The 12,744-nt window shown below is 36.6% G+C and overlaps 2 protein-coding genes across 2 annotated transcripts; both read left to right on the top strand.

Annotated features, from left to right (window-relative positions):
* Positions 1-1,319: 1,319 nt before the first annotated feature.
* On the top strand, positions 1,320-2,716 carry LOC107899858 (uncharacterized). Its single transcript, XM_016825600.1, has 2 exons — positions 1,320-2,184; positions 2,379-2,716. The coding sequence occupies exons 1-2, from the start codon at positions 1,320-1,322 to the stop codon at positions 2,714-2,716; spliced, it is 1,203 nt and encodes a 400-aa protein (XP_016681089.1).
* A 1,834-nt stretch (positions 2,717-4,550) lies between these two features.
* LOC107899857 (uncharacterized) lies at positions 4,551-4,898 on the top strand. Its single transcript, XM_016825599.1, has one exon. It carries the CDS (start codon positions 4,551-4,553, stop codon positions 4,896-4,898), a length of 348 nt encoding a protein of 115 aa, XP_016681088.1.
* The last annotated feature ends 7,846 nt before the right edge of the window (positions 4,899-12,744 follow it).

The raw sequence follows: 12,744 nt of genomic DNA, 5'->3' as shown, positions 1-12,744 counted from the left end.
TCTCTGAAATAATATGACAGCTTATCATCAGCTGGATGATGAGCATCTTCACACTACATGGGAACGCTATAAATCTTCGCTTCAACGTTGTCCCATGCACAACATTCAACAGGAAACACAAATTGAGATTTTCTACAATGGGCGAAATTCACACACGGGGAAATTTTTTGACACATCAACCAATAATCCTTTGCTGGATTGTACTTATAATGATGCTATTGAAATTCTTGAGAGAATTGCTTAGAATGATTATCAATATCCTATCTCTAGAGCTGCACAAGCAAAAGCTACTCTGGGAGCTATTAAATTGGACGCAATATCAGCACTTAGTGCTCAAGTTTCTTCTCTTGAAAATATGATGAAAATATGCCAGAGATTAATGACATTACACCTATACAAGTCGTTCAACAAGTTGATGTTCCTACCTTTTTTTGTGAGATTTGCAGTGACAACCACAGCTATAAAGATTATCCACAACATGCAGAGAATGCCTTTTATGTCAGTAACATCTGGAACAATTCTTATGGCACCTCTTATAATTATTTTGCACACAATCAATAATCTTAGGGAACTCAGAATGCTAGACAAAATACTACAACATTCCGATATATGAATGTATCTACTCAAGGTAATTATAATTCAATACAAGTGAATTATAATCAACAACAGCAGAACTAAAATCAGCACACTCAGATTCACCCGTAACAAAGCCAGATGCATCGACACTAGAATCAAACGCAGCCACAACACTCTTCAATGCCAAATCAGCATGTTCAAGAACATCGATGACAACAGTACGCGCAAGCTTCTCCTTCTGACACGTTAGCAGCTCTTGAGGCTTTAATTCGAGAGCATATGACTCGTACAGAAGCTATTGTACAAGGAAATTCATCTTTTATTTGGGCGTCAGAGGCACAATTAGGACAACTTACATCGAATCTAAAAACTCAACCACCGGGCATACAACCTAGTGACACGAAAAATCCCAGTCCGAGGGGGAAAGAACACTACAAGGCTGTCACTTTCAATAGTGGTAAACAAACTGGCGAGCCGACTACAGAGTCTACTATAGCACCTCAAGATACTGGTGAAATGATCCCTGGTGAGAAGGTTGAATCTAAAGAGCTTGTCGATGTACCAAACAAAGAAGTTTTCCATAAAGATTCAGGGAGAATGAGCAGGATAAGCAGTACGAACAATTCCTGAACACAATGAAACAACTTTAGGTCAATATTCATTTAGTAGACGTCCTTGTGCAAATTTCAAATTATGGGAAATTTATGAAAGAGCTCTTGTCCAAGAAGAAGAAGCTTAGTGATATGGAAACTATTGCACTCACAGAAGGCTGTAGTGTTGTTTTGACAAATAAGTTGCCCCCCAAAATGAATGATCTTAGGAGCTTTACCATCCCATGTTCAATTGGCAACCATTATTTAGGCAAGGCTTTATGCGACATGGGAGCTGGCATTAACCTAATGCAACTATCTACTTTCAAAAAGTTGGGAATTGGTCATATGGAACCTACTATAGTGACATTGCAACTAGTTGATCGATCCTTGGCTCAACCTGAAAGGCAAATCAAAGATATCTTAGTTCGTGTGGATAAACTTGTTTTTTCGGCCGATTTTATCATACTTGATTGCGAGGTAGACAAGGAGGGTCCTATAATCTTGGGACGACCAATTTTAGCCACCGGACGAAATCTTATTGGTGTTTACAAATGTGTACTAACCAGGCGACTTAATAAGGAGCACGTTACCTTTAGTGTTTTCAAATCTATTCAATGCAAGGATAAAGAACAATACCATACTATCGATGTGCTAAATGATCTAATTAAGGAAGAATTCAATGACCAAAGCACAATACTTTCTGAGGAGTTTGCAGTGACATCTAATGATGAATTATTAGATAATTTTGACAGCATGGTTGAAGTTAATAATACTAAACTCAGGTATGGATGGCAGATTAAATCCTTAGACTTAGCCAACAGAACAGCTCCAATTTTCAAGCCATCTATCGACAAAGCTCCTCCTCTGGAATTCAAACCACTACCTACTCATATTAAATACGTCTTTATTGGTGATAATAATACTTTCTCAGTTATTGTCTCTGCAACAATGGATGCAACTCAAGAAGAGAAATTGGTTCATATTCTTCAGCAACATAAACGAGCTGTTGCTTGCAGTATTACTGATATTCAAGAATTAGTCTATCTTTTTACATGCACAAGATCAAGTTGAAACATGAAGGCAAGAAATTGATTGAGCAGCAAAGAAGATTAAATAAGAAGATGAAGGAAGTTGTTAAGAAAGAAATTATAAAATCACTTGATGCTGGAATTATTTACCCTATTTCTAATAGCAATTGGGTAAGTCTAGTGCAATGCGTTCCTAAAAAGAGTGGCATCATTGTGGTTAGCAACGACAAAGACGAATTAATTCCTACACGCATTCCTATGGGATGGCGAGTCTATATAGATTATTGCAAACTTAATGCTGCCACAAGGAATGACAACTTCCCACTTCCTTTCATCGACCAAATGTTGGATAGGCCTGCTGGAAGAGCCTATTACTGCTTCTTAGATGGCTATTCTGGATATAATCAAATTGCTATTACACAGGAAGATCAGGAGAAAATAACTTTCACTTGTCCCTTTGGTACTTTTGCTTTTCGTCGTATGCCTTTCGGTCTTTGCAACGCACTAGCCATATTTTAAAGGTGCATGATAGCAATATTCTCGGATATGATTGAAAATTCTTTAGAGGTTTTTATGGATGATTTCTCAATTTATGGGAATGATTTTGATCATTGCGCTAACAATATGGATAAAGTATTGCAGCGATGTGAAGACACAGATCTTGTTCTAAATTTGGAAAATTTTCATTTCATGGCAACTGAAAGCATTGTGCTAGGCCATCGCATCTCTAGTTAGGGCTTTGAAGTAGACAAAGCTAAAGTGGGAATTATTGAGAAATTATCTCCACCGACAAATGTGAAAGGTATTCACAGTTTTCTTAGGCATGCGAGTTTTTACCAAAAATTTATTAGAGATTTCTCAAAAATTGCAAAGCTCTTATGCTCATTACTGGAACAAAATAAAAAATTCCACTTTAACGATGCATGTCTGGATTCATTTAATCAATTAAAGATGCAGCTAGTAAGTGCACCCATTGTCGTTGCACCAGATTTGTCTAAACCTTTTGAAGTTATGTGCGATGCAAGCGACTTTGTTGTGGGTGCTGTTCTAGGACAACAAAAGGGAAAAATATTTCACGCCATCTATTATGCTAGCAAAACTCTTACAGAGGCTCAAATCAATTATACCACTACAGAGAAAGAATTGTTGGCTTTAGTCTTTGCTTTTGACAAGTTTCGTTCTTATCTTGTCGACGCAAAGGTTACCATTTTTATTGATCACTTAGCGTTGAGATATCTTTTTGCAAAAAATGGTGCAAAACCAAGACCAATACTCTAGATCTTACTGTTGTAAGGATTTGACATCGAGATGAAAGACCGAAATGGTTTAGAGAATCAAGTTACAGACCATCTGTCTCGATTGGAAGTTGGTAGCAAAGATGGAAACGTACTTCAAATTGTCGACGCATTCCCAGATGAGAAGTTATTTGCTGTAGATGCAATCCCTTGGTATGCGGATTTGGTTAATTATCTAGTGTGTGGAAAACTCTCATTGGGTGTCCTAGGCTATAAAAAAGAAAAATTTATTCGTGAAGTAGTGAAGTATCATTGGAACGAGCCATATTTATTCAAGGTATACAATGACAACATTATTCGGCGTTGTGTTCCGGAAAAGGAGATACTTTCAATCCTAAAGCACTGTCATGATGCTTCTTGTGGAGGTCATTTTAGTGGCATGCGAACTACTGCTAAGGTTCTCCAATCAGGATTCTACTGGCCTTCATTATTCAAAGATGCCCACAATTTTGTGAATCAATGTGATAGGTGTCAGTGCACTGGTTCTATATCCCGACGCAGTGAAATGTTGTAGCAGCCAATTATATAGGTTAAATTGTTCGATGTTTGGGGTATGGATTTTATGGGACCATTTCCAAGTTCATTTGGAAATATTTATATATTAGTAGCTGTTGACTATGTCTCGAAGTGGGTTGAAGCTGTTGCAGTCCCAAAAGATGATGCAAAGACAATGCTTAAATTTTTTTCATAAGCATATACTTACCCGCTTTGGCACACTAAAGCCATTGATTCGTGATCAGGGTACACACTTTCATTGCAACCAAGTGACAGCTGCATTAAAGAGATGTGGAGTTAATCATAGAATGGCTACTACTTATCATCCGCACACTAATGGACAAGATGAAGTATTGAATCGACAAATTAAAAACATTCTTGAGAAGATTGTGAAACCTTCGAGAAAAGATTGGTCTTCCAGACTGGATGACGCTTTATAGGCATTACGGACAGCATACAAAACTCCATTAGGGATGTGGCGATATCATTTGGTTTTTGGGAAAACATGTCACTTGTGAGTTCAACTGGAGCACAAAACAGTGTGGGCAATTAAGCAAGTGAACATGAACTATGAAGCTTTTGGAAAGATAAGGCTATTGGATATCACTGAACCCGAGGAGATTAGGCGCAATGCCTATGAAAATGCTACAATTTACAAGGAAAAGACCAAACGATGGCATGACAGAATTACTTTGCAGCGACAATTTATCGTGGGTCAACAAGTTTTATTAGTCAATTCTAGACTGAAACTGCACCCGGGTAAATTACACTCTCATTGGTTTGAACCTTTCGAAGTTCTCGAAGTATTTCCTCATGATGCAGTCACAATTAGAGGTTTACATAATGGACACCAGTTCAAAGTGAATGGCCAGCGATTGAAACGTTATTTTGGGAATATTGATCAAAAGTAGGCAGAGACCATTAAATTGGTCAAAATTTTTTAATTTTTATGGAATTATTATTATGTAATTTTCTATTATTTTTGTTTCTGTTCAAGTTTGTTTTACTTTTTTTTTTATTTTTGCAGAATAATTAGGTATCATTGTTGATGCACTTGGGCTTTATTGTCAACGCAATTCGTGCTATTGTACTGTCATGTATGACTCACCACGAATGAAGAGCAGATCAGGCTTGTCACTACAATAGAGGATATGGACAGATCACAAAATTTGTTCTACACTTATACCAAAGCCTGTAACAACTCTATTGTAGCCACATTAAGTTAGTTAAACCCGACCCCACTCCCAGAATTTTTAGTGTTCCCAGAAAGATCCGAGAAGTTTCGCCATACCAAGCAACATTGAAGACTCCTATTGTGGAATAACCTTGTGCGATTTGCGTTCAAGTATCAACTTGATGCTTAAGTCCATGTTTAGGCGATTGGGAATTGGTGAGGTCAGACCGACAACTATTACACTTCAGCTACCAGATAGATCAATAGCACATCCTAATGGGAAAATTGAAGATGTGTTGTTACGTATGGATAAATTCATTTTTCTAGTTGATTTTATTGTATTGGATTTTGAGGCAAACAAATAAGTACCAATTATTTTGGGGAGGCCTCTCAAGGCAACTAGTAAGACATTTATCGATTTACAAAAATGTAAACTCACCGTACGAGTTCAAGATGATCAGGTGACCTTCAATGTATTCAATGCCATGAGGTTTCCAGATGCAGTTGAAGAATGGTCTACTATGTCTGACATAAAAACATTAGTTTCTTCTGAATTGGAGCGTAACTTTTTTGATGAAATGTTGGAACATGTTTTTGTATCTGACCCAACGAATGACGATGAAGATGATGAATGTTTGGCTTTGTTAGGGGATAATTCAAAGGGATTCACTTCGACAACTTGATTTAAATCATTGAAGTTTTCACGTCGGGAGTATACACAACCAAGGGCATCGATTGGAAAGACACCTAAATTGGAATTAAAGGTATTATCGTCCCACTTGAAATATGCTTATTTGTGTCTTTCTTCGACTCTACTTATGATCTTTTCAGGTGAGTTATGTAACACCCCTAACCCAAATTCGTCGCCGGTACAAGGTTACAGAGCATTACCAAAGTTTACAAATCAAACAAACAAGAAATGCAAACATTTCATATCATATAGAAATCATGTCAAAACCAATCAAAATCATACATATTATCCCTTATACGAGCCTACGAGGCCCAAAATATTCATTAGAAACAAATCAAGACTAAATTGAAAACTCAAACATTTTTTCGGAAACATTTAAAATTTTCAACACTACAAGGGTCACACAGTCGTGTGGCCAAGCCGTGTGACTCACATAGTCAAGTGACACGCCCGTATCTCAAGCCGTATAGACATTCAAAATAGGGATACGGTCGTGTCCGTACCCATGTAATTGACTGACTTGTGCCAACGGCCAAGCCACACGCCCGTGTGCCAGGTTGTACGAGCATACTGACTTGCACCCTTTAAAAGATATAGGGAACACACGGCCGTGTCAACTGCACACACGACTGAGACACACGCCAGTGTCTCTGCCCATGTAGACAGAAATAGGTCATTTTACAAGCCACATTTCTCACCCAATTTGACACCTATCTAAACTCAATATTTTGTATAAACACAAGTCATAAATAGGCATCCAAAACAAGCCAAAATCAAGCCTTAAACATGTAATATCTTCACATACAAACAATATGCCCTTAGGCACCTCAAATGACAAATTATAACATGTATATCTAAACATTCCATACATCCAATTGTTTAACTAACTTAAATGCATATTTGTACTAAAAGTTTACCAAGCTAATTTGCATCATTTCAAACCAAATCACTTATCTACCAAAACATACCATTTGGTGCCAAAAAATGCATTTCAAATACTAACATATTTGAATATATAAGCCTTACATATCAAAGTACCAATTCATGATCAGTTCATCACATCCCAAAACACATGTATAAAATACACATTTAGCTAACATTTTATCTTTCACCATACAACCATAAACCAACCACACATCAACCATATAAGGCAAATATGTACAATCGAAAATGTGCCAAAACATAAGACAAACTAGTGGCTAATCTCAACAAAATACATATAGGCCAAGATTAGCCAAAACAACCTATACATGCCATTATAATGGAAAATAATCAACCAAAAGTACAGAATGAGCCTAGGGATAGTGTGATATAGCTCCAACAAGCTTCCAACCCGAACGAACTTCTAAATTACTACAAAACATGAAAAATAACACAGAGTAAGCATTTAAGCTTAGTCAGTTCATATAACATAGAATTTAACTTACCCTTTAACCACAATTTAGGTAAGTAAACATAACATATCCCAACCAATTTGACCAAAAGCCTGAACTCATGTTCACCAACATATTAGCCATGTAAATCACATATAAAATCCAATACACATGGATAAATTCAACAAGTAATCACATTTCATATACATGTATTATTCATTTCATATATCAATGTATTATGTAACATCACTTTCATGTATTTCATGTAACTACCTATAATAGTTCATATCGAACACATATAATCTCGTAACAGAACTCTACTCGTTGAACCATTTAGAATATCGTTGGATACGCGGGTAGTACACACGAGGTGTACTGAACTGTAATCCATCAATTCTTGTACATGTATGCTCATACGAGCTCTGAATCGGTATGCTCTTACAAGGTATAAACGATAAGCTCCTCCGAGCTGAATAATAGTAAGCTCCTCTGAGCTAAATAACGGTAAGCTCATGCGAGCTCAATATCAGTAAGCTCATACGAGCTAAAATCGGTAACCCTAATGACATGTCATTTGTATCCTACGAATTTCTAAGGTTCAAACGGGGCTTGTTAGTTGTCATACGTCATCAGATATGCAATCAGTATTCATTCATCACAATTTCACAATTCACAAACATATAATTCAATTTAAAACATATAAATGTACAATTTAATTACACGAACTTACCTCGACGAGTGCACGTAGATACGGAGGCGACTGATTCGAGATTTTTTCTTTGCTTTTATCTAACTCCGTATGATGTCTAACTGAATCTGTACGAATGAATTTACTGAATCTTTACGAATAAATTTAACTCAATTCAATATAACTCACATTCAATTTAGTCCAACATATAATTTTGGCAAATGGTTTTAATTCCTTTGCAATTTAGTCCCTAAGCTCGAAAAATAAAATCCAGGCAATTTAATTCTTACCCAAGCCTAACCAATTTTTATACATATTAATAGCAGCCCATGTTTTTCATAAATTCACAATTTTACCACATAATATTCTCCATTTTCCAATTTAATCCCTATTTGACAATTTTACTAAAAATTCATTTACAAAAGTTATTTATCTAACAACAATCATTCATTTTCTTTCATCAAACTTTAAAACTCAAGCATGCTCATTAATGGGAAAAACCCTAATACTTTAACAGTTTCATAAATTAGTCCCAGAGCTAGCTGGATTAAGCTACAACGATCCCAAAAACATAAAAATCATAAAAAACGGGACAAAAACCATACCTAAATAGACAATGGAAGCTTGGTCGAATATTAAGGACAACAATGGCTTTCTTCTTCACAATCAGTTGAAGAAACAAATTTAAAGATGACGGCTTTAATTGTTTTATTTATTTTATCTTTATTTACTAATTTACTTAATTAACCTATAAAAACATTAATAATTACAAAATTGTCAAGCCATTATCAACCACTAACTCATTAATGAGATAATTAACATATAAGGACCTCCACTTTTAAGTTCCATAGCTATTTAATACTTTTAGTTATTAGAACTCAATTTTTGCACTTACACGATTTAGTCCTTTTTAACAAATTGAACATGTAAACGATAAAATTTCTTAATGAAATTTTTATACGGTATTGCTATCATGCTGTAGGCAATAAAATAATAATAAAATAAAATTTTTGACCTTGAATTTGTAGTTCCAAAACCACTGTTATGATTTCACTAAAAACGAGATGTTACAAGTTAACCGAGACTTAAAAAGAAAATTTTCTTAAAGTTCTTAAAAAGTTAAAAAGGGCAACTGGGTAGACTATCATATATATTCGAGGCATTAGTCTTTCTCCATGGATGGATAAAATCATATTAGAATTTGTTGAAAATGGAGCAAATGATGTACAGAGAAGACTAAACACGATTATGAAAGAAGTAGTCAAGAAGGAAATCATGAAATGGTTAGATGTGGGGATTATTTACCCCATCCTTGATAGCTCCTCGGTGAGTCCGATTCAGTGTATGCCGAAGAAAGGGGGAATCACAGTTGTAGAAAATGAAAATAATGAGATGGCCTCGACATAGATAGTTATCGGCTAGCGAATTTGTGTGCATTATAGAAAGTTGAATAGAGCAACTCGGAAAGACCATTTTTCATTGTCATTCTTAGATTAGATGTTAGGTATGCTTGTGGGGCAAGAGTACTAGTATTTTTTGGATGGATATTCAGGGTACAACCAGATAGTTGTAGCTCCATAAGATCAAGTACAAAACCACCTTCACTTGACCATACGACACATTTTCTTTTCGAAGAATGTGTTTTGGTTTATGCAATGCGCCTGCAAATTTTCAAAAGTGCATGATAACAACATTTACTGACATGGTTAAACAATTTTTGGAATATTCATGGATGACTTTTCAGTTTTTGGGATTCTTAAGATGACTATTTGAATAATTTGGCCATGGGGCTGAAGAAGTGCGAGGAAACAAAACTTGTCCTTAACTAGGAGACATGTAATTTTATGGTTAAAGAAGGTATCGCTTTGGGATACAAAATATCAAGATAAGGAATAGAAATAATTGATTCTTTCAAAAAGCTCTCACCTCTTGTTTCTATAAAAGGCATTAGGAGTTTTCTGGGTCTTGTTGAATTCTATCAGAGGTTCATCAAGGACTTTTCCAAAATCTCCAAGCCACTTTGCAATTTATTGGAGAAAGACACAACATTTAACTTTGATGAGGAACGCCTGAAAGCTTTTGGCGACTTGAAACGTTGATTAATTTCAACACAGATCATTGTTACACAAGATTGGAATTCTCCTTTTAAGTTGATATGCGACGCTAGCGATTTCGTAGTAGGAGTTGTAATGGGACAACGGAGGAATAATATCCTATCTATCGCGTGAGTCGAACCTTGGTAGGAGAATAATTGAACTACATAGTAATTGAAAAAGAGCTACTTGCAAAAAAAATGCTAAATTGAGATTAATTTGATGGGTGCTTTTACTCTAAGAATTTGACCTTGATATTCAAGACAAAAAGAGGGTGGAGAATCAAGTGGTGGATCATCTGTCAAGACTGGAAGAACAAGAGGAAACTCATTCCCGTATTTCTATTAATGAATATTTTCTAGAAGACATCTTTGAGGTAAGCCATATACATGAAACTCCTTGGTTTGCTAACTTTGCTAACTTTTTTGCCAATGGACTTATGCCTCCAGAGATGACACACTAACAGCGAAAGAAATTCTTACATGATGTGTGGTTCTATTTTTGGGAGGAACCATATTTATTAAAGTAGTGTGCAGATCAGATAATTAGAAGGTGCGTGGCTGAAAGTGAGGTGAAGGATATCATTTACCATTTTCATTCATCTCTATGTGGGGGATATTTCAGGGGTACACGTACGGCAACCAAGGAGTTACAAGTTGAATTCTTTTGGCTGACATTATCTAAAGATGCACATGCATATGTAAGGAAATGCAATCGGTGTCAACGGGTTGGACATATTTCAAGAATGTATGAAACGCCTTTGAATAATATCCTTGAAGTGGAACTATTTGATGTATAGGGCATCGATTTTATTAGTCCATTCCCTCCATCTTATCATAATTCATACATTTTGGTGGCAATCAATTACAATTCCAAATGGGTGAAGGCCAAGGCAAACGCAACAAACGACTCTAAGGTGGTCATGCGTTTTTCACAGAAACACACATTCACTTGATTTAGGACTTCAATGGATATAATCAGTGACGAAGGGACTCACTTTATGAATAAGTGGCTGGCCTATTTATTAGATAAATATAATGTGAAGCAAAAGGTTGCTACGGCTTATCACCCGCAGACTAATGGGCAAGTTGAGTTGTCAAACAGAGAAATAAAGAGCATATTAGAGAACGTGGTGCGTCTGAATCAAAAAGACTGGTCCAAGAAACTTGACGACGCCTTGTGAGCCTACCAAATAGCATTCAAAACACCATTGTAGGTTTCTCCCTATCGCTTGTTATTCGGAAAATCTTGTCATTTACCAGTGGAATTAGAACATAGAGCTTATTGCGCTCTTAAGCAACTCAATTTGAATCTGAAGCTTGCTGGTAAGAAACGAGTGTTGCAACTCGATGAATTAGAAGAGATGAGACTCTTCTCTCATGGAAATGCCAAAATATTCAAAGAGAAAATTAAGAGGAGGCATGACAAGCACATCCAGACCCGAGAATTTGAAGAAGGCCAACAAGTTTTACTATACAACTCCAAACTAAAGTTCTTCCCAATAAAACTTAAAGTCCCAATGGTCAGGGCCTTTCACAGTCATCAAAGTATTCCCATATGAAGCGGTCGAGTTGCAAAATGACAAAAGAGGTACGTTTAAAGTTAACGGTCAATGGTTGAACAATTATTAGAGTGGAGAAGTTGAGCAGAATAAAACTTTGCTCACATATTTTACAAGCAACCAGAATAATATATATATATATATAGGATGAGGAGTCCTAATTAAAATAGTAACCTAAACAACATAAGGTGTGGACGATTTGACGTAGAAAAAAAGAAATGAGGTTTTATTATTCTTTTTCATGTTTGTTCATTATTTTGTCTTTATTCAACAACCCCCCCCCTTTTTATCTTCATTCAACTGTAGCCACACTTTTGATACTTAAAGAACCACCTGTCGTAATTAACAATCATCATTCCCCTGTTCATCGTCGATGATCATCCTTCACTGAACCAAGCAGCTTTCAACATTGCGGCGCACCTCCAGCAGCCACTCTCGTGTAATCTTTTGTCTAGGCGTCCCTCAAATAGCAATATGCCACTGCCCCAGCGCTCGACCATGTTCCACCAGCATTCTGCGGACAATCACAGCAAACCACCTATCCACACCAGTGTTTATTCCATTGTCGATGTTTATTCTTGTCCGTCCGGCCTCTCAGCAGCCCTTGAGTCAATGTTGTTCTTTTTAGTTTCACTCTTCGACATTGTGACTAGCTCTATTTTCAGGCAAATTAACTGACTTCACAATCATGTCTCATAACAGAAAATGGTCGACTCCTTATGTTGAAGGCTTTAAGGTGTTCCATTGTGTCAAGGCGAGGCAGTGATTCCAAACCATCTTTCAGAGTCAACCGATGCTCCCAAACAAAGGTTCCATGCTGACATGTAATGACAGTCTCACCATGCCGTCATTTATACGAAAATCGATCGACGGGCTTAATCGAAAATAATTTTGTGATGTCAGAACGCCTCCTAATGAACACATTGTTCATGAGTTTTATGCAACCCTCACTCAATCCACGAAAAAATCATTCGAGTACGACAAAAGCAAACCATCCCTGACTCCGACAACAATCAACGCATTGTTTGGGTTACCAAATATAGATGACGTCGATTACTCAATCAAGCTGCAAAATGCCGAAAGGGAGTTTCTTAGGGAAGTCTTATGGGAGATAACGGCTCCTACAACTGAATGGGTAATCTCGAGGCAAGGGAATCATTCCTGTCGAAGAGAGTTT

Source organism: Gossypium hirsutum, chromosome D06 (genome assembly GCF_007990345.1).
Source record: "Gossypium hirsutum isolate 1008001.06 chromosome D06, Gossypium_hirsutum_v2.1, whole genome shotgun sequence".
NCBI lineage: Eukaryota > Viridiplantae > Streptophyta > Magnoliopsida > Malvales > Malvaceae > Gossypium > Gossypium hirsutum.
Note: the sequence above shows the minus strand (reverse complement) of the source record. Positions and strands in the feature narration are given on the sequence as shown.

Bases quoted from the DNA above. Each gene is read 5' to 3' on its own strand.
- LOC107899858 (XM_016825600.1), top strand. From the start codon at position 1,320: ATGGAAACTATTGCACTCACAGAAGGCTGTAGTGTTGTTTTGACAAAT. The intron at 2,185-2,378 runs GTATTACTGATA...GGGTAAGTCTAG, and splicing joins TAAACGAGCTGTTGCTTGCA to TGCAATGCGTTCCTAAAAAG.
- LOC107899857 (XM_016825599.1), top strand. From the start codon at position 4,551: ATGAACTATGAAGCTTTTGGAAAGATAAGGCTATTGGATATCACTGAA.